This window comes from Heterodontus francisci, chromosome 6 (assembly GCF_036365525.1).
Source record: "Heterodontus francisci isolate sHetFra1 chromosome 6, sHetFra1.hap1, whole genome shotgun sequence".
Classification (NCBI taxonomy): domain Eukaryota; kingdom Metazoa; phylum Chordata; class Chondrichthyes; order Heterodontiformes; family Heterodontidae; genus Heterodontus; species Heterodontus francisci.
In genome coordinates, this window is record NC_090376.1 from 35,050,839 (window position 1) to 35,073,596 (window position 22,758).

The 22,758-nt window shown below is 54.9% G+C and overlaps 2 protein-coding genes across 4 annotated transcripts in view; one reads left to right on the forward strand and one right to left on the reverse strand.

The window, feature by feature from the left end:
- The window catches only part of exosc8 (exosome component 8), a 65,077-nt gene extending 55,157 nt beyond the window's left edge, over positions 1-9,920 (reverse strand). Inside the window, exon 1 of the mRNA XM_068033465.1 lies at positions 9,835-9,920. Coding sequence (XP_067889566.1) covers positions 9,835-9,908 — 74 coding nt within the window. The 5' untranslated portion in view covers positions 9,909-9,920. The remainder of the gene's footprint in view (positions 1-9,834) is intronic.
- A 1,929-nt stretch (positions 9,921-11,849) lies between these two features.
- Positions 11,850-22,758, forward strand: part of alg5 (ALG5 dolichyl-phosphate beta-glucosyltransferase) — a 46,828-nt gene continuing 35,919 nt past the window's right edge. The window contains exons 1-2 of one of the 3 annotated variants that reach the window (XM_068033464.1): positions 11,850-12,069; positions 16,203-16,377. In XM_068033464.1, the coding sequence (XP_067889565.1) occupies positions 12,004-12,069; positions 16,203-16,377 (241 nt within the window). In that variant the 5' untranslated portion in view covers positions 11,850-12,003. Of the gene's footprint in view, positions 12,070-15,042; positions 15,143-16,202; positions 16,378-22,758 lie in introns of those variants that run through there. The other 2 variants (XM_068033462.1, XM_068033463.1) reach the window with 2 other exon arrangements.

Below are 22,758 nucleotides of genomic sequence, written 5' to 3' on the forward strand. Positions count from 1 at the left end.
TACCACCCCACCGCTGACCCCAACCCCCCCGTTCACCACCCTGCTCACCCCAACCCACCCCCCGTTCACCCCCTGTTCACCCCAACCCCCCCCATTCAGCCACTGCTCACAACAACCCCCCCCGTTCACCCCCTGCTCACAACAACCCCCCCCCCGCTCACCCCCTGCTCACTACAACCCCCCCCCGTTCACCCCCTGCTCACCCCAAACCCCCCCCCCGTTCACCCCCTGCTCACCCAACCCCCCCCTGCTCACCCCAAACCCCCCCCCGTTCACCCCCTGCTCACCCCAACACCCCCCCCCGCTCACCCCAAACCCCCCCCTGCTCACCCAAACCCCCCCCTTTCACCACCTGCTCACCCAAAACCCCCCCTTTCACCACCTGCTCACCCCAAAACCCCCCCTTTCACCACCTGCTCACCCCAAAACCCCCCTTTCACCACCTGCTCACCCCAAAACCCCCCCTTTCACCACCTGCTCACCCCAACCCCCCCCTTTCACCCCCTGCTCACCCCAACCCCCCCCTTTCACCCCCTGCTCACCCCAACCACCGTACCCACCCACCCCCTGCTCACCCCAACCCCCCCACCCCGTTCACCCCCTGCTCATTCCAAACCACCCCAGTTCACCCCCTGCTCACCCCAACCCCCCCCAGTTCACCCCCTGCTTACCCCAACACCCCCCCCGTTCACCCCCTGCTCACCCCAACGCCCCCCCCGTTCACCCCCTGCTCACCCCAACCCCCCACCCCCCCGTTCACCCCAACCTCCCACCCCCCGTTCACCCCATGCTCACCCCAACCCCCCCTCCGTTCACCCCATGCTCACCCCAACCCCCCCTGTCACGCCCTGCTCACCCCAACCCCCCACCCGCCGTTCACCCCCTGCTCACCCCAACCCCCCCGCTCACCCCAACCCCCCCCCCGTTCACCCCCTGCTCACCCCAACCCCCACCCCGTTCACCACCTGCTCACCCCAGCCCCCCCCCCCCCCCGTTCACCCCCTGCTCATCCCAACCCACCCCTTCACCCCCGGCTCACCCCAACCACCCCCCCCGTTCACCCCTGCTCACCCCAACCACCGTATCCACCCACCCCCTGCTGACCCCAACCCCCCCACCGTTCACCCCCTGCTCACCCCAACCCCCCTGTTCACGCCTGCTCACCCCAACCCCACCCCGTTCACCCCCTGCTCACCCCAAAAACCCCCCCGTTCACCCCAAAACCCCCCCCGTTCACCCCCTGCTCACCCCAACCCCCCCCCCCGTTCACCACCTGCTCACCCCAACACCCCCCCCCGTTCACCCCAACCCCCCCCGTTCACCACCTGCTCACCCCAACACACCCCCGTTCACCCCCTGCTCACCCCAACACACCCCCGTTCACCCCCTGCTCACCCAACCCCCCCCCCCGTTCACCCCCTGCTCACCCCAACCCCCCCCCGTTCACCCCTGCTCACCCAAACCCCCCGTTCACCCCCTGCTCACCCCAACCCCCCCCGTTCACCCCAACCCCCCCCCCCGTTCACCCCCTGCTCACCCCAACCTCCCCCCCCACCGGTTCACCCCCTGCTCACCCAACCCCCCCCCCCGTTCACCCCCGCTCACTCCAACCCCCCCCGTTCACCCCCTGCTCACCCCAACCCCCCCCTCGTTCACCCCCTGCTCACTCCAACCCCCCCCCCCGTTCACCCCCTGCTCACCCCAACCCCCTACCGTTCACCCCTGCTCACCCCAACCCCCCCCCCACCGTTCACCCCCGCTCACTCCAACCCCCCACCGTTCACCCCTGCTCACCCCAACCCCCCCGTTCACCACCCCACCGCTGACCCCAACCCCCCCGTTCACCCCCTGCTCACCCCAACCCACCCCCCGTTCACCCCCTGCTCACAACAACCCCCCCCATTCACCCCTGCTCACAACAACCCCCCCCGTTCACCCCCTGCTCACAACAACCCCCCCCCCGTTCACCCCCTGCTCACAACAACCCCCCCCGTTCACCCCCTGCTCACAACAACCCCCCCCGTTCACCCCCTGCTCACAACAAACCCCCCCCCGCTCACCCCTGCTCACTACAACCCCCCCCCGTTCACCCCCTGCTCACCCCAAACCCCCCCCCCCGTTCACCCCCTGCTCACCCCAAACCCCCCCCCGTTCACCCCCTGCTCACCCCAACCCCCCCCTGCTCACCCCAAACCCCCCCCCCCGTTCACCCCCTGCTCACCCAAAACCCCCCCTTTCACCACCTGCTCACCCCAAAACCCCCCCTTTCACCACCTGCTCACCCCAAAAAAAAAACCTTTCACCCCCTGCTCACCCCAACCCCCCCCCTTCACCCCTGCTCACCCCAACCCCCCCCCCTTTCACCCCCTGCTCACCCCAACCCCCCCCTTTCACCCCCTGCTCACCCCAACCCCCCCTTTCACCCCTGCTCACCCCAACCACCGTACCCACCCACCCCCTGCTCACCCCAACCCCCCCCCCGTTCACCCCCTGCTCATTCCAAACCACCCCAGTTCACCCCCTGCTCACCCCAACCTCCCCCCAGTTCACCCCCTGCTTAACCCAACCCCCCCCCCCCGTTCACCCCCTGCTCACCCCAACCCCCCCCCGTTCACGCCCTGCTCACCCCAACCCCCCACCCCCCCGTTCACCCCAACCTCCCACCCCCCGTTCACCCCATGCTCACCCCAACCCCCCCTCCGTTCACCCCATGCTCACCCCAACCCCCCCTGTTCACGCCCTGCTCACCCCAACCCCCCACCCGCCGTTCACCCCCTGCTCACCCCAACCCCGCCGCTCACCCCAACCCCCCACCCCGTTCACCCCCTGCTCACCCCAACCCCCACCCCGTTCACCACCTGCTCACCCCAGCTCCCCCCCCCCGTTCACCCCCTGCTCACCCCAACCACCCCCCCACCCCAACCCACCCCCCCCTTCACCCCCGGCTCACCCCAACCACCCCCCCCGTTCACCCCCTGCTCACCCCAACCACCGTATCCACCCACCCCCTGCTGACCCCAACCCCCCACCGTTCACCCCTGCTCACCCCAACCACCGTGCACCCCCTGCTCACCCCAACCACCGTACCCACCCACCCCCTGCTCACCCAAACCCCCCCCATTTACCCCCTGCTCACCCCAAACCACCCCAGTTCACCCCCTGCTCACCCCAACCCCCCACCCCCGTTCACCCCAACACCCCACCCCCCGTTCACGCCCTGCTCACCCCAACCCCCCACCCCCCCGTTCACCCCATGCTCACCCCAACCCCCCCTGTTCACGCCCTGCTCACCCCAACCCCCCACCCGCCGTTCACCCCCTGCTCACCCCAACCCCCCGCTCACCCCAACCCCCCCCGTTCACCCCCTGCTCACCCCAACCCCCCCCCCGTTCACCACCTGCTCAACCCAACACCCCCCCCGTTCACCACCTGCTCACCCCAACACACCCCCGTTCACCCCCTGCTCACCCCAACCCCCCCCCCGGTTCACCCCCTGCTCACCCCAACCTCCCCCGTTCACCCCAACCCCCCCCCCGTTCACCCCCTGCTCACCCCAACCCCCCCACCCCCCCGTTCACCCCATGCTCACCCCAACCCCCCCTGTTCACGCCCTGCTCACCCCAACCCCACCCCGTTCACCCCCTGCTCACCCCAAAAACCCCCCCGTTCACCCCAAAACCCCCCCCCGTTCACCCCCTGCTCACCCAACCCCCCCCCCGTTCACCCCCTGCTCATCCAAACCCCCCTGTTCACGCCATGCTCACCCCAACCCCCCACCCGCCGTTCACCCCCTGCTCACCCCAACCCCCCCCGTTCACCCCCTGCTCACCCCAACCCCCCCCCCGTTCACCACCTGCTCACCCCAACACCCCCCCCGTTCACCCCAACCCCCCCCCGTTCACCACCTGCTCACCCCAACCCACTCCCCGTTCACCCCCTGCTCACAACAACCCCCCCATTCACCCCCTGCTCACAACAACCCCCCCCATTCACCCCCTGCCCACAACAACCCCCCCCCCCGCTCACCCCCTGCTCACCCCAACCCACCCCCCCGTTCACCCCCTGCTCACAACAACCCCCCCCATTCACCCCCTGCTCACAACAACCCCCCCCGTTCACCCCCTGCTCACAACAACCCCCCCCGTTCACCCCCTGCTCACAACAACCCCCCCCCGCTCACCCCCCTGCTCACTACAACCCCCCCCCCGCTCACCCCCTGCTCACCCCAAACCCCCCCCCGTTCACCCCCTGCTCACCCCAACCCCCCCCTGCTCACCCCAAACCCCCCCCCGTTCACCCCCTGCTCATCCCAACCCCCCCCCGCTCACCCCAAACCCCCCCCCTGCTCACCACCTGCTCACCCCAAAACCCCCCCTTTCACCACCTGCTCACCCCAAAACCCCCCCTTTCACCACCTGCTCACCCCAAAAAAAAACCTTTCACCCCCTGCTCACCCAACCCCCCCCCCTTCACCCCCTGCTCACCCCAACCCCCCCCCTTTCACCCCCTGCTCACCCCAACCCCCCCCTTTCACCCCCTGCTCACCCCAACCCCCCCCTTTCACCCCCTGCTCACCCCAACCACCGTACCCACCCACCCCCTGCTCACCCCAACCCCCCCCCGTTCACCCCCTGCTCATTCCAAACCACCCCAGTTCACCCCCTGCTCACCCCAACCCCCCCCCAGTTCACCCCCTGCTTACCCCAACCCCCCCCCGTTCACCCCCTGCTCACCCCAACCCACCCCCCGTTCACCCCCTGCTCACCCCAACCCCCCACCCCCCCGTTCACCCCAACCTCCCACCCCCCGTTCACGCCATGCTCACCCCAACCCCCCCTCCGTTCACCCCATGCTCACCCCAACCCCCCCTGTTCACGCCCTGCTCACCCCAACCCCCCACCCGCCGTTCACCCCCTGCTCACCCCAACCCCGCCGCTCACCCCAACCACCCCCCCCGTTCACCCCCTGCTCACCCCAACCCCCACCCCGTTCACCACCTGCTCACCCCAGCCCCCCCCCCCGTTCACCCCCTGCTTACCCCAACCACCCCCCCACCCCAACCCACCCCCCCCTTCACCCCCGGCTCACCCCAACCACCCCCCCCCGTTCACCCCCTGCTCACCCCAACCACCGTATCCACCCACCCCCTGCTGACCCCAACCCCCCCACCGTTCACCCTTTGCTCACCCCAACCACCGTGCACCCCCTGCTCACCCCAACCACCGTACCCACCCACCCCCTGCTCACCCAAACCCCCCCCATTTACCCCCTGCTCACCCCAAACCACCCCAGTTCACCCCCTGCTCACCCCAACCCCCCACCCCCGTTCACCCCCTGCTCACCCCAACACCCCACCCCCCGTTCACGCCCTGCTCACCCCAACCCCCCACCCCCCCGTTCACCCCATGCTCACCCCAACCCCCCCTGTTCACGCCCTGCTCACCCCAACCCCCCACCCGCCGTTCACCCCCTGCTCACCCCAACCCCCCGCTCACCCCAACCCCCCCCGTTCACCACCTGCTCAACCCAACACCCCCCCCGTTCACCACCTGCTCACCCCAACACACCCCCGTTCACCCCCTGCTCACCCCAACCCCCCCCCCCGGTTCACCCCCTGCTCACCCCAACCTCCCCCGTTCACCCCAACCCCCCCCCCCGTTCACCCCCTGCTCACCCCAACCCCCCCCCCCCCGTTCACCCCATGCTCTCCCCAACCCCCCCTGTTCACGCCCTGCTCACCCCAACCCCACCCCGTTCACCCCCTGCTCACCCCAAAAACCCCCCCGTTCACCCCAAAACCCCCCCCGTTCACCCCCTGCTCACCCAACCCCCCCCCCCGTTCACCCCCTGCTCATCCAAACCCCCCTGTTCACGCCATGCTCACCCCAACCCCCCACCCGCCGTTCACCCCCTGCTCACCCCAACCCCCCGCTCACCCCAACCCCCCCCGTTCACCCCCTGCTCACCCCAACCCCCCCCCGTTCACCACCTGCTCACCCCAACCCCCCCCCGTTCACCACCTGCTCACCCCAACACCCCCCCCCGTTCACCCCAACACACCCCCGTTCACCCCCTGCTCACCCCAACCCCCCCCCGTTCACCCCCTGCTCACCCCAACCCCCCCCCCGTTCACCCCCTGCTCACCCCAAACCCCCCCGTTCACCCCCTGCTCACCCCAACCCCCCCCCGTTCACCCCCTGCTCACCCCAACCCCCCCCGTTCACCCCAAACCCCCCCCCCGTTCACCCCCTGCTCACCCCAACCCCCCCCCGTTCACCCCCGCTCACTCCAACCCCCCCCCCCGTTCACCCCCTGCTCACCCCAACCCCCCACCGTTCACCCCCTGCTCACCCCAACCCCCCCCCCCACCGTTCACCCCCGCTCACTCCAACCCCCCCCCCCGTTCACCCCCTGCTCACCCCAACCCCCCCCCCGTTCACCCCCTGCTCACCCCAACCCCCCACCGTTCACCCCCTGCTCACCCCAACCCCCCACCGTTCACCCCCTGCTCACCCCAACCCCCCACCGTTCACCACCCCACCGCTGACCCCAACCCCCCCGTTCACCCCCTGCTCACCCCAACCCACCCCCCGTTCACCCCCTGCTCACCCCAACCCACCCCCCGTTCACCCCCTGCTCACCCCAACCCCCCCCCGTTCACCCCCTGCTCACCACAACCCCCCCCCCCCGTTCACCCCCTGCTCACCCCAACCCCCCCCTGCTCACCCCAACCCCCCCTGCTCACCCCAACCCCCCCCCCCGTTCACCACCTGCTCACCCGAACACACCCCCGTTCACCACCTGCTCACCCCAACCCCCCCCCGTTCACCCCCTGCTCACCCAACCCCCCCCCCGTTCACCCAACCCCCCACCCGCCGTTCACCCCCTGCTCACCCCAACCCCCCCCCGTTCACCCCAACCCCCCCCCCGTTCACCACCTGCTCACCCCAACACCCCCCCCGTTCACCCCAACCCCCCCCCGTTCACCACCTGCTCACCCCAACACACCCCCGTTCACCCCCTGCTCACCCCAACCCCCCCCCGTTCACCCCCTGCTCACCCCAACCCCCCCCCCCGTTCACCCCCTGCTCACCCCAACCCCCCCCCCCGTTCACCCCCTGCTCACCCCAACCCCCCCCGTTCACCCCAACCCCCCCCCCCGTTCACCCCATGCTCACCCCAACCCCCCCTGTTCACGCCCTGCTCACCCCAACCCCCCACCCGCCGTTCACCCCCCGCTCACACCAACCCCCCCGTTCACCCCCTGCTCACCCCAACCCCGCCCCGTTCAACACCTGCTCACCCCAACCCCCCCGTTCACCCCCTGCTCACCCCAACCCCCCCCCATGTTCACCCCCTGCTCACCCCAACCCCCCCCACCCCGTTCACCCCCTGCTCACCCAACCCCCACCCCGTTCACCCCCTGCTCACCCCAAAAACCCCCCCATTCACCCCCTGCTCACCCAAACCCCACCCCGTTCACCCCCTGCTCACCCCAAAAAACCCCCCGTTCACCCCCTGCTCACCCAAACCCCACCCCCGTTCACCCCCTGCTCACCCAAACCCCACCCCCGTTCACCCCCTGCTCATCCAAACCCCCCCCCGTTCAACCCCTGCTCACCCCAAAAACCCCCCCATTCACCCCCTGCTCACCCAAACCCCAACCGTTCACCCCCTGCTCATCCAAACCCCCCCCCCGTTCACACCCTGCTCACCCCAACCCCCCCCGTTCACCCCCTGCTCATCCAAAACCCCCCCCCCGTTCACCCCCTGCTCATCCAAAACCTCCCCCCCCCCTTCACCCCCTGCTCATCCAAAACCCCCCCCCCCCGTTCACCCCCTGCTCATCCAAAACCCCCCCCCCGTTCACCCCCTGCTCATCCAAAACCCCCCCCCCGTTCACCCCCTGCTCATCCAAAAAACCCCCATTCTCCCCCTGCTCATCCAAACCCCCCCCCCGTTCACCCCCTGCTCACCCCAACCCCCCCCCGTTCACCCCCTGCTCACCCCAACCCCCCCCCCCGTTCACCCCCTGCTCACCCCAACCCCCCCCCCGTTCACCCCCTGCGCACCCCAACCCCCCGTTTCACCCCCTGCTCACCCCAACCCCCCCCGTTCACCCCCTGCTCACCCCAACCCCCCACCGTTCACCTCCTGCTCACCCCAACCCCCCGTTTCACCCCCTGCTCACCCCAACCCCCCCGTTCACCCCCTGCTCACCCCAACCCCCCCATGTTCACCCCCTGCTCACCCCAACCCCCCCATGTTCACCCCCTGCTCACCCCAACCCCCCCCACCCCGTTCACCCCCTGCTCACCCAACCCCCACCCCGTTCACCCCCTGCTCACCCCAAAAACCCCCCCATTCACCCCCTGCTCACCCAAACCCCACCCCGTTCACCCCCTGCTCACCACAAAAACCCCCCCGTTCACCCCCTGCTCACCCAAACCCCACCCCCGTTCACCCCCTGCTCACCCAAACCCCACCCCCGTTCACCCCCTGCTCACCCAAACCCCACCCCCGTTCACCCCCTGCTCATCCAAACCCCCCCCGTTCAACCCCTGCTCATCCAAACCCCCCCCGTTCATCCCCTGCTCACCCCAAAAACCCCCCCATTCACCCCCTGCTCACCCAAACCCCCCCCCGTTCACCCCCTGCTCATCCAAACCCCCCCCCGTTCACCCCCTGCTCATCCAAACCCCCCCCCGTTCACCCCAACCCCCCCCCGTTCACACCCTGCTCACCCCAACCCCCCCCCCGTTCACCCCCTGCTCATCCAAAACCCCCCCCCGTTCACCCCCTGCTCATCCAAACCGCCCCCCCCCCCGTTCACCCCCTGCTCATCCAAACCCCCCCCCCCGTTCACCCCCTGCTCATCCAAAACCCCCCCCGTTCACCCCCTGCTCATCCAAACCCCCCCCCCCCGTTCACCCCCTGCTCATCCAAAACCCCCCCCGTTCACCCCCTGCTCATCCAAACCCCCCCCCCCCGTTCACCCCCTGCTCATCCAAACCCCCCCCCCCGTTCACCCCCTGCTCATCCAAAACCCCCCCGTTCACCCCCTGCTCATCCAAAACCCCCCCGTTCTCCCCCTGCTCATCCAAACCCCCCCCCCCCGTTCACCCCCTGCTCATCCAAAACCCCCCCGTTCACCCCCTGCTCATCCAAAACCCCCCCGTTCTCCCCCTGCTCATCCAAAACCCCCCCGTTCTCCCCCTGCTCATCCAAAACCCCCCCGTTCACCCCCTGCTCATCCAAAACCCCCCCTTCACCCCCTGCTCATCCAAAACCCCCCCCCTTCACCCCCTGCTCATCCAAAACCCCCCCCTTCACCCCCTGCTCATCCAAAACCCCCCCCCTTCACCCCCTGCTCATCCAAAACCCCCCCTTCACCCCCTGCTCATCCAAACCCCCTTCACCCCCTGCTCATCCAAAACCCCCCCTTCACCCCCTGCTCATCCCATTCACCCCCTGCTCATCCCATTCACCCCCTGCTCACCCAAACCCCCCCCCCTTCACCCCCTGCTCACCCAAACCCCCCCCCCTTCACCCCCTGCTCACCCAAACCCCCCCCCTTCACCCCCTGCTCACCCAAACCCCCCCCCCTTCACCCCCTGCTCATCCAAACCCCCCCCCCCTTCACCCCCTGCTCATCCAAAACCCCCCCTTCACCCCCTGCTCATCCCATTCACCCCCTGCTCACCCCCACACCTCCTACTCACCCCAACCTCTCACCTCCTACTCACCCCACCGCCTACTGACCTCAACCCCCTCCCCTCTCACCAGCCCCCATTTCCCTCACATCCTCCTCTCCTCTCTAACCCGGTCACTCACTTGAATCCAGCCGCCATCCTGCGCCCTGAAGCATGTGAACCTGCTAACAGGAATTCACACCGCAGATTCCACATGGCGGGATTTAGAGAGACCACAGAAGCAGCGCCCACCCCCCCAATTAAATTGTACTTGTTTCTTCTCCGCCCCTCACACACTCTGCGCTGTTCCGCGCTATACCCTGTGCTGCTGTTTTTTTTCGCCCTGTTGAATGTGCGGAAGTAAAATGACGGGCATGTTCCCTGTTACTGCAGGATGATTGACAGCTGCTGCCTCCAGAATCACTGGGGCTCAGGGAGGAGCTCTGCACTGAACTGAGTTTAACCAGATGGCAGGCATCTCATTGGCCTTTTGAAATATTTAAACGCTGCACACTTAATGTGATTAATTAAACCCTGCATTGTTTCCTGAAAATTTCTGCTTTTTTAGTAAAGGTTTATAAAATTTAACAATTTTACCAATACATGATAACCTAGTCATCGTAAATAACATGATTCTTTGAGGGTGGGAAAGCTTATGATTACTCCAGGATGTCAATAATTGCACTGTAATTGATACAAATAATGCTGTTTGTCAGTAACATGTAACTGATCCGCAGCAAATCTTGGTTTTTAAACAGGTTTATTCACAAAATTTGCACTTGACTTTTGCAAGCGTCACAGAATTCTTCACTGGTTGGAGTCATACTAAGCACGAAGGAAGGTGGTTGTGATTATCGGAGGCCAATCATCTCAGCCCCAGGCTTTCACTGCAGGAGTTCCTCAGGGTCGTGTCCTAGGCCCAACCACCTTCAGCTGCTTCATCATAAGGTCAGAAGTGGGGATGTTTGATGGTGACTGCAGTGTTCAGTTCCATTCATAACTCCTTAGATACTGAAGCAGTTAATGTGTAGCAAGACCTGGACAATATTCAGGCTTGAGCTCAAAAGTGGCAAGCAACATTGGTGCCACACAAGTGCGAGGCAATAATCACTTCCAACAAGAGAGAATCCAACCATCTCCCCTTAACATTCAACAGCATTATCATGGCTGAATTTCCCACCATCAACATCCTGGTGGTTAACATTGAGCAGAAACTTAACTGGACCAGCCATGTGGCTACAAGAGTAGGTTAGAGGTTGGGAATTCTGCAATGAGTAATTCACCTCCTGAATCCCCAAAGCCTGTCCAACATCTACAAAGGTACAAATCAGTGTGATGCAATACTCTCCACTTGCCTAGATGAGTGCAGCTTCAACAACACCCAAGAAGCTCGACTCCATCCAGGACAAAACAACCTGCTTGATCAGCACCCTGTCCACCACCTTCAACATTTATTTCCTCCACCACTGGTACACAGTGGCAGCAGTGTTTACCATCTACAAGATGCACTGTAGCAACTCGCCAAAGCTCCTTCAACAGCACCTTCCATACCTGCAACCTCTACCACCTAGAAAAACAAGGGCAGCAGATGCAGGGGCACACCACCACCTGAAAGTTCCCCGACAAATCACAGACCATCCTGACTCAGAACTATATCGCTGTTCTTTCACTGCTGCTGGGTCAAAATCTTGGAACTCCCTCCCTAACAGACTGCAGCAGTTCAAAGAAGGTGGCTCACCACCACTTTCACAAGTGCAATTATTGGGATGGGCAACAAATGCTAGCCTTGCCAGTGATGCTCACATCCCATGAAAGAATAAAAATAATCATAAAGCAACTCAATTAGTAAACCGACATTCCACACACCTGACTCTTTTGCAGTGAAACTACATTCTCATCATTTCAATTTTGGCTTTGTCGGTTGAGGGATAACTATTGACCTGGACAACTCTGCTTTTCAAAATAATGCCGTGGGATATTTTCAGTTCACCTGCGAGAGCAGGAGCCTCAGCTCAATATTTCATCCAAAAGAAAACACCTCTTATAGTGCAACATTCCTTCAGTACTACACTGGCTTTCCTGGGCGACCCTACAGTGGCGGCTTCCATGCTCCGGGCGGCGCTGTAGCGAGGGGACGCGCCGCCGTTGATCGTGCGGACCTTCTTGCCAGCTGGAGGACTCCTCGGTGCCTGGAACATTTCTGCCTCGGTGTTCTGCTCCCATAGGCTCGCGCGGTTGCCACGGTGCCGGTACCGAATGTTCGGCGGCCGTGGAGTGCGAGACGTTCCGGGTCCGGCGGTAGTTGTGGACCATGGAGCTGGAGCTGGTTGAAGTGCTGCGGATCGTAGCCGCTGTGGCCCTCACAGCCCTGTTCCTGGTGAGTTCGGTCTCTGCCATTTTGCTTCAAGTCGTTCATACTGGCCGCCACAACAACTTTTCTTTTGCAAACTTTCCCTTGCTGCTGCGGGGAGACTGTTGCTCTTTTCCAGGTGATCACCTCCTGACGTGTCGAATTCCTGTCTCTTGTTTCAATGGGTGTTCTATATCAACTTCTCTTCATTATTTTAATCCTGTCTGACAGGCACCTGGTTCTCTCCCCAGGTCTGGGCGAGGCCATGCACCCTCTTCCCAGATACTGCCTCCTTCACTGCAGCGCGGGGCAGGGGGTTCTCCCTGGGTGACGATGGTAACTTTGCAACTTGGAGCAAGTTCGTGCACCTCCAAATGGCTCGTCTCTAAAATGGTAGCATTGGGATTCTGGGAGTAGGTCAACTGGGCTTTATCACTGAGCGGTGTGTAGACTGATCTAAGCGGAAAAATAGCGAAATGACAACTTCCTACGTTGATGACATTCAATTTGAGCGCTCCATCACTGCTCTTGAACCCCCCACTGCCTCTTTGCTATCGAGATGGCTTGTCCGACATCCAATACTAGATGAGCCATCACTTCCTCAAACTAAGCATTGAAAAGAAAGACTGGCGTTTATATAGTACCATTTATAATCGCAGGCTTTTGTATTGGTCGCTTCAGAATCTTTGTTTCAATGAGATCACCTGTCACACTTCTAAACTCCGGACTATATAAGCCCAATTTACTCAGCTTCTCATCATAGGACAACTGTCTCAGCCCTGGAACCAATCTAGTGAACCTTCACTGTACCACCTCCAAGTCAAGTATATCCTTCCTTAGATATGGAGACCAAAACTGCAAGCAGTATTCCAAGTAAAGGGCTGCTACCCAACCCGAACCCGACGACGTGTCAGGTTCGGATTGGATCGGTCTTCCGGGTCCGGCTTTTGGGTTCGGGTCGTGTCGGGCTGGGTCCGGGTCAGACACTCACGGTATTAATTGGATCTGTTTAAAAAGATGAAGATTAGAGCCACGAAGTCAGTGATTGTTTGGTCACGAGTTAAACAGAAACCAATGGAGTTTTGCTCAGGTTGTGCCACACTGTACCAGTATCTGTATTGCATAAAATAAACACAGCAATTGTTCGAAGGCTCAGAAAATATCATTATTTATTACCTAGACTCCTGCTTTACTGGTTGAAATAGTTGTTACAAGTTTATCCAGTGAGTAGCTGAGATGCAGAGACCAGGAAGGTCCTGAGTGATTATTATAAAACATACTGTATTTATATAGAAAATATAAAATGATCACTGTCAGGACTCTAGTCTACACACATACAGTACTGTACTAGACTTCAGTTACCTGGCAAGACGAGAGAAACTAGGGTTGTTTGCCTCAGAGAGAAGGTTAACGGAGGTTTGAAATAGGTATTCAAAGTTATGAAGGATTTTGTTAAGAGTAAATAGGGAGAAACTGTTTCCATTGACAGAAGGTTTAGTAACCAGAGGGCACAAATTTAAGAATTGCCAAAAGAACCAGAGGCAAAATGAGGAAAAAAATATATAGGCCGTGACTTGTTATAATCTGGTATGCACTGTCTGAAAGGGTGGTAGAAGTACAATTAATAACTTACAAAAGGGAATTGAATAAATACTTGAAGTGGGAAAATTTGAGGGCTTTCGGGAAGGAACAGGGCTGTGGGACTAATTAGATAACTCATTCAAAGAGCTGGCAGGGGCGTGATGAGCTGAATGGGAACTTTCTGTCCTGTATGATTCTATGAAATCCATGCTGACTTGCTTTGCTCAGACATTACTGGAGATCTGCTGGCTGTGTTCAGGGAGGGAGGGACGGAACTATACAAGAGAAGTTCCATGGATGACAGAGAAGTATTGGAAGGGTAATGACATGATCAACTTTGTCAAATGCAGGTAGATCCAGGAGGACCAGATTCTTCACTGATGACAATCACCCAATTCCAAATATTAAAATGAAGTTTGATTTATTCAGTCACTATGCTGAGGCCAATGATAAATGAACAGAATTGAAAAATATGAGATATGATCCCCTAGACCAATTAAAGAATTACACCACAAGATTTCACATTTTAAGACATTATTATATTATAATTTATTATTATAATTAAACTAAAAGAAATCCCCATTAACCAGATAGTACTTTGTAAGTAGCTGATACCTCAGGTTACACACAAAGGTACTTTCTTATTCAAATAATTGAAACCTCCTACCATGCTTATTGATTACACAGTCCTTTTTGATGGTGAAATCCTTTGCAGTTAAAAGTGCCAAACTCCTCCCAATTGCAATGGATTAGAAATCCCAGACCTTTCTCAAATTAATGTCCTCTTTGCTTGCTTCTCCTGAGCACTCGTGACCTGGACATCTGTGAATAATGTGATTTCCAGTGATTTGTTTGGTCTTTTATTTCTCTGCAAACATCAACTTTCAAAACAGGTTTGATTCTTCACAGCCTTTCACTGTATATCTTCAGAGAGCAAGTGTCCCCTCTCTCTCAAGCTGCCACTGCTGATTGTCTTCCTTACAGCCTCTATTCAGGCTGTAACTGCTGGGTTTCTTTCTTACAGCCTGCTGTGAGGCCACAACCATTAATTTCGTCTCTTACAGCCTGTTTGCCTTTGGAAAGTCTGTTAAATTTATCATTGTTGTACTGATTCGATATGCAAAGTCCAGAAGTTTGGTTTCACAAAGCCACATGGGGGCCCTTCCAGTGTTCCTAGGTGCAAACAGCTGCCTGATATATTTACATTTTCTGAATTACTGTCTCTTTGTTTTATGACCCAAATGTCTGGGAGGATGAAACCCATTGTTCTTCACATGTTAGCCCTGCAGTCTGTGTTTTCAAATGAAAGTCTTTGTACTGTGTTCTCTGTTGTCCTGGTAAGCTAGACTGCTGTCTTCTCTTTTCACAGAGTGGAGGTGAGGTCACCTGACCTTCCCGACTCCATCTTGAACTTCTAAAAATCACAATTTTTAGAACAATCATGTTACAAGGTCCAGCATTCATAACTTCAAAAGTTAATAATTGGCTGTGAAGTACTTTCAGCCTGAGGATGTGAAAGGTACTATACAAATAGCCATTTTTTTACAAAACCTTTTATTGCCAATTTTCACTGCTAAATTCCTGGATTTTCTTTGGCGAACTGGTAAAGACTAATTTCTTAAATTTTAGCATTTTATAAAATACATTTCTGAAATTTCCAATGTTTGCTTGCAAAAGGTAGGCTCGAGAGGTGTGCGTGCATTGTATCTGTAATGTCAACGTGCATTGAAAAGCCTTGTTAATGATTACAGCCATGTTATAAACAAAATGGATACACTTCATTTAATGATCACAACCTACCACTCAGCACATACTACAAAATTACAAATTTGCATCAACTGTCATTTTTATCAGCTACAACAATATTTTTGCTTCATGATACTGTGCTATTTGAATCTTATTTAACCGTCAATATTTTGTAGTGCATAATCCATCCACAAATACTATGCATTTTTTTACTGCTAAAAGTAACTAATAGTATTTTATAAAGTTGGAAACATTAATTTTGGACCTTCTTTTGAGGCCACAAGTGGATTGTGTAAATTATTGCCATAGTTTAGTTTACCTGTGCCTTTATAGTCTTTTGATAGTTTTCTTGAGGTTTAGCGATGTTCAAAATATAAACTGATTTCTCTCCAAATTTGCCCTGGTTTTATAAGCTCTAATTTTCTGACTATTTGATGCTTAAATAAAAACTTGAGTCTCCAATAGTACTGAGAATCCCCATTACAGATTTTCCAAGCCCTTTCCTCCATCCAAAATCAAAGTAAAATGACCATTGACTCACAAGGATTGGTATGATTGTTGTTAATGTGACATCACATGGAGTAAGAAAAATGTCTGTAATGAATATTTGGATTCACAAAGGCCTAAGATACTGAGCTCAGAACTGTAACACATTATGAATCACAACCAACCGTTATTAGTTATTGCCTACTTAATCAATCTATAACACCTGATTTTCATTGTTTAAGTACCATATTGATTTGAGGTGTAAATTATCAATAAAAACCCGTTCTCTATTTTGTGTCACATTGTATGTTTTACAACCTGATTAGGTTTCTTGTCTTTTTTTACAGCTGGTGTTTGCTGCCCATTTTACTGCCATAAAAATGCCAAATCTCACACTTGGAGAGAAAGAAAAATTCTTCATGAGTTTAAATTCTACCAGGAAGGAATTATTTCCCACAATCCACGACCCTCCCACTAAAGAACTGTCTGTTATTGTTCCATCTTATAATGAAGAAAAAAGATGTAAGTTTTACTAAGAAAAGAAGTTTTTCAAATGCAATGATTCTTGGCAAGACTACAACTATGATAAGTTTAACTGGGTTTTCCCTTGGCATAGGTTCTAATACACTGCTCCAGCTTTTGGAAGTTGCAGGCTTCCAACCTTTAGGACCGCATAATTTCCTGAAGATAGAAATAATTTGATGTCAGCCATGGCTCAGTGGGTAGCACTCTTGCCTCTTGATTCAGAGATTGTGGGTTCAAAGCCCATTCCTGAGACTTGAGCTCAAAATCTATGCTGGCACTCCAGTACTAAGGGAGTGCTGCACTGTTGGAGGTGCTGTTTATCGATGCAACATTAAACTTAGGCACCGTCTTTCTTCTCGGAGTATTCCCTCCGTCTTGGCCAATATTTTACGCTCCATCAGTACCGCTAACAGATTATCTGGTTATTTCATTTCTGTTTGTGGGGCTTTGTGTGCAAATTGACTGCCCGATTTCTTACATTGCAAAAATACTTTATCGGCTGTAAAGTGCTTTGGGAGGTTCTGAGGTCGTGTAAGGCATTATATAAATGCAAATTCTTTTCCTTTTCTTATAACAAATAATGTTGATTGCTGCATAGTGATGCTGTAGATAAATGTAGGAAACTTTTCTCAGGTTGAAATTTAAACTGAAATTGCTAACACTTTGAGAAGGAAGCCATTTAGGACTCAATAGAAACATCGACCAGAGGAAACCATCTGCACCCTAGCATTAGCATGCTAGTGGCGAAAGGAAATCATTCTCTAAGTTGAATGTTGCTAGAGTGTTGAAGGAGGTAGCTATTGAGATAGTGGGCTGAATTTTATTCTGCCATGAAAAAAATGGCGGCCCGCATGTGCAGGCCATGCGTCGCCATTCCACCATGATCTTGAGCCCGGCAGCTCATTTAAATACGCAGGGCAGTCCACCCCCTCAATTACGTGGTGGGGGCAGGTCTGCGACACCGGCAACAGTGTCACCTGCCTCTGCGCCGGTGTTGGTGCTATTTTTAATGGGTTGCCCGTCCTGCACCGTTGAACCGTGTTCCCCCACCCCCCGCCCCATAATACACTGAAAATTTGTTTCTGACCCATCACCTCTCTCTCCCCTCCCCCCCCCCCCCCCCACCCCCATACAATGGAAATAAATGGATGCCCCGTTTTCTCTCTTTCTCTCTTCTCCCCACCCCCCCCCCCCCCAACCACAAAACACTTACATTGCTGATTGACCTTTTGCCCCAAGACACCACAAAGTGCAGAGGTGACCCCCTCCTTGCCCCACTTCACTAAAAATCCTAAGTTCCCCACCTCGGAGGCACCAGCTTTCTCTGGATGGGAAAGTTAAGGCACGTGAGTGCCGGTGTCGCACAGAAGATCATGGTGAAAGGTATGTAAATATCACTTATTAAAATATTTAAAGTTGGGTCCCGTCGCCAAGCGGCGGGGGGCACCACCACGGAGCCTCGCTGCTGTCGGGAAGATTGGGCATCGGGCCCAGCAATCCTGGCATCAGGCTCCGTGGCGGGCCACTGCCGGTACAATCTTCAGGCTCTCTATCCCCCCCACCTGCCACGGAGCCCAGTGTCAGCAGCTCAACAAAATTCAGCCCAGTGGATGCATTGGTGGTGATCTTTCAAAATTCTATAGATTCTGGAAAGGTTCCTACAGGCTGGAAAGTAACAAATGTAACTCCACTATTTAAGAAAGGAGGGAGAAAGAAATCGGGGAACTGCAGATTTGTTAGTTTGACATGACTAGTAGGGAAAATGTTAGAATCTATTATGAAGGATGTGATAACTAGACAGAAAATAATATGATTGGTCACAGTCAACATGCATTTTTGGAAGGGAAATCATGTTTGACAAACCTGTTGGAGTTTTTTGAGGATGTTAGTTGTAGCATAGGTAAAGGAGAACCAGTGGATGTGATGTATTTGGATTTTCAGAAGTTATTTGATAAGGTCCCACACAGGAGGTTAGTAAACAAAATTAGAGTACATAGGATTGGGGATAATATACCGGTATGGATTGAGAATTGGTTAACAGACCGAAAACAGAGAGTAGAAATAAACAGGTCATTTTCAGGTTGGCGGGCTGTTACTTGTGGGGTACAGCAACGATCAGTGCTTGGGTCACAGTTGTTCACAATCTATATAAATGATTTGGATGTGGAGACCAAATGTAATATTTCCAAATTTGCTGATGACACAAAACTAGGCGGGAATGCAAGTTGTGAGGAGGATGCAAGGAGTCTTCAAGAGGTCTTGGACAGGCTAAATGAATGGGCAAGAACATGGCAGATGGAATATAATGTGAATAAGTGTGAAGTTATCCACTTTGGTTGAAAAAACAGAAAGACGGAATATTTCTTAAATGGTGAGGGGTTGGGAAGTGTTGATGTCCAAAGGGACCTGGGTGTCCTGGTTCATGAATCACTAAAAGCTAGCATGCAGGTGCAGCAAGCAACTGGGGAGGCAAATGGAGTGTTGGCCATCATCGCAAGGGGTTTTGAGTACAAGAGTAAAGAAGTTTTGCTGCAATTGTGTAGCACCTTGGTGAGACAGCACCTGGAATATTGTGTACAGTTTTGGTCTCTTCATCTAAGGAAGGATATACCTGCCATAGAGGGAGTGCAAGGGAGGTTCACCAGACTAATCTCTGGGACGGTGGGATTGTCTTATGAGGAGAGATTGAGGAAACTTGGCCCTTTTTTCTCTAGGGTTTTGAATGAGAGGTGATCTCATTGAAACTTAGAAAATTCTTACAGGGCGTGACAGGGTGGATGTAGATGGGATGTTTCCCCTGGCTGGTGAGTCCAGTACCAGGGACACAGTCTCAGAATAAGAGACAGGCCATTTAAGACTTAGATGAGGACGAATTTCTTCACTCGGAGGGTGGTGAATCTTTGAAATTCTCTACCCCAGAGAGCTGTGGAAGCTCAGTCATTTGAGCATGTTCAAGACAGAAATCAGAGTAGAAATGAAAGAATAGTCAGGATGAATGCGTGGCTTGAGAGATGGTGCAGGAGGGAGGGGTTCAGATTTTTTTGGGACATTGGGACCGGTTCTGGGGGAGGTGGGACTATTACAAATTGGACGGTCTACACCTGGGCCGGACTGGAACCAATGTCCTTGGGAGTGCTTTTGCTAACGCTGTTGGGGAGGGTTTAAACTAATGTGGCAGGGGGATGGGAACCAAATGAGGTCAGTAGAGAGTAAGGATGTAGTAACTAAAGCCTGTAAGGAACTAGATAATGAAGTCAGCGTGACTAAGGGAAAGAGTAGGCAGGGAGCAGATGATGAAAGCAAAGGGACTGGTGGTCTGAGGTGTATTTGTTTTAATGCAAGAAGTGTAGTAGGTAAGGCAGATGAACTTAGGGCTTGGATTAGTACCTGAGAGTATGATGTTATTGCTATTACTGAGACTTGGTTAAGGGAAGGGCATGATTGGCAACTAAATATCCCAGGATACCGATGCTTCAGGCGGGATAGAGAGGGAGGTAAAAGGGGTGGAGGAGTTGCATTACTGGTCAAAGAGGATATCACAGCTGTGCTGAAGGAAGGCACTATGGAGGACACGAGCTGTGAGGCAATATGGGCAGAACTCAGAAATAGGAAGGGTGCGGTAACAATGTTGGGGCTGTACTACAGGCCTCCCAACAGCGAGCGTGAGATAGAGGTACAAATATGTAAACAGATTATGGAAAGCTGTAGGAGCAACAGGGTGGTGGTGATAGGAGATTTTAATTTTCCCAACATTGACTGGGATTCACTTAATGTTAAAGGTCTAGATGGAGCAGAATTTGTAAGGAGCATCCAGGAGGGTTTTCTAGAGCAGTATGTAAATAGTCCAACTCGGGAAGAGGCCATACTGGACCTGGTGTTGGGAAATGAGCCGGGCCAGGTGGTTGACGTTTCAGAAGGGGACTACTTTGGGAATAGTGATCACAATTCCGTAAGTTTTAGAATACTCATGGACAAAGATGAGAGTGGTCCTAAAGGAAGAGTGCTAAATTGGGGGACGGCCAACTATACCAAAATTCGGCAGGAGCTGGGGAATGTAGATTGGGAGCAGCTGTTTGAAGGTAAATCCACATTTGATATGTGGGAGGCTTTTAAAGAGAGGTTGATTAGCGTGCAGGAGAGACATGTTCCTGTGAAAATGAGGGGTAGAAATGGCAAGATTAGGGAACCATGGATGACAGGTGAAATTGTGAGACTAGCTAAGAGGAAAAAGGAAGCATACATAAGGTCTAGGCGGCTGAAGAAAGACGAGGCTTTGAAAGAATATCGGGATTGTAGGCACAATCTAAAATGAGGAATTAAGAGGGCTAAAAGGGGTCATGAAATATCTTTAGCAAACCGGGTTAAGGAAAATCCCAAAGCCTTTTATTCAAAAATAAGGAGCAAGAGGGTAACTAGAGAAAGGATTGGCCCACTCAAGGACAAAGGAGGAAAGTTATGTGTGGAGTCAGAGAAAATGGGTGAGATTCTAAACGAGTACTTTGCATCGGTATTCACCGAGGAGAGGGACATGACGGATGTTGAGGTTAGGGACAGAAGTTTGATTACTCTAGGTCAAGTCGGCATAAGGAGGGAGGAAGTGTTGGGTATTCTAAAAGGCATTAAGGTGGACAAGTCCCCAGGTCCGGATGGAATCTATCCCAGGTTACTGTGGGAAGCGAGAGAGGAAATAGTTGGGGCCTTAACAGATATCTTTGCAACATCCTTAAACACGGGTGAGGTCCCGGAGGACTCGAGAATTGCTAATGTTGTCCCCTTGTTTAAGAAGGGTAGCAGGGATAATCCAGATAATTATAGACCGGTGAGCCTGACGTCAGTGGTAGGGAAGCTGCTGGAGAAGATACTGAGGGATAGGATCTATTCCCATCTGGAAGAAAATGGACTTATCAGTGATAGGCAACATGGTTTTGTGCAGGGAAGGTCATGTCTTACCAACTTAATAGAATTCTTTGAGGAAGTGACAAAGTTGATTGATGAGGGAAGGGCTGTAGATGTCATATACATGGACTTCAGTAAGGCGTTTGATAAGGTTCCCCATGGTAGGCTGATGGAGAAAGTGAAGGCGCATGGGGTCCAAGGTGTACTAGCTAGATGGATAAAGAACTGGTTGGGCAACAGGAGACAGAGAGTAGCAGTGGAAGGGAGTTTCTCAAAATGGAGACGTGTGACCAGTGGTGTTCCACAGGAATCTGTGCTGGGACCACTGTTGTTTGTGATATACATAAATGATTTGGAGGAAAGTATAGGTGGTCTGATTAGCAAGTTTGCAGACGACACTAAGATTGGTGGAGTAGCAGATACTGAAGGGGACTGTCAGAGAATACAGCAGAATATAGATAGACTGGAGAGTTGGGCAGAGAAATGGCAGATGGAGTTCAATCAGGGCAAATGCGAGGTGATGCATTTTGGAAGATCCAATTCAAGAATGAACTATACAGTAAATGGAAAAGTCCTGGGGAAAATTGATGTACAGAAAGATTTGGGTGTTCAGGGCCATTGTTCCCTGAAGGTGGCAACGCAGGTCAATAGAGTGGTCAAGAAGGCATACGGCATGCTTTCCTTCATCGGACGGGGTATTGAGTACAAGAGTTGGCAGGTCATGTTACAGTTGTATAGGACTTTGGTTCGGCCACATTTGGAATACTGTGTGCAGTTCTGGTCGCCACATTACCAAAAGGATGTGGATGCTTTGGAGAGGGTGCAGAGGAGATTCACCAGGATGTTGCCTGGTATGGAGGGCGCTAGCTATGAAGAGAGGTTGAGTAGATTAGGATTATTTTCATTAGAAAGACGGAGGTTGAGGGGGGACCTGATTGAGGTGTACAAAATCATGAGAGGTATAGACAGAGTGGATAGCAAGAAGCTTTTTCCCAGAGTGGGGGATTCAATTACAAGGGGACACGAGTTCAAAGTGAAAGGGGAAATGTTTAGCGGGGATATGCGTGGAAATTTCTTTACGCAGAGGGTGCATGGAACGCTTTGCCAGCGGAGGTGGTAGACGCGGGCACGATAGCGTCTTTTAAGATGTATCTAGACAGATACATGAATGGGCAGGAAGTAAAGAGATACAGACCCTTAGAAAATAGGCGACAGGTTTAGATAGAGGATTTGGATCGGCGTAGGCTCGGAGGGCTGAAGGGCCTGTTCCTGTGCTGTAATTTTCTTTGTTCTTTGATAGATATCTGGTTACTAATGACATTAAGGGTTTCTGGGGATAGCGCAGGAAAGTGTCGTTGAGGTAGATGATCAGCCAAGATCTAATTGAATGGCAGAGCCGGCTCGATGGGCTAAATGATCTACTTCTGCTTGCATGTTCCTATGGAGGATTGGGATGAGTATCAGCAACCACTTCAACACAAC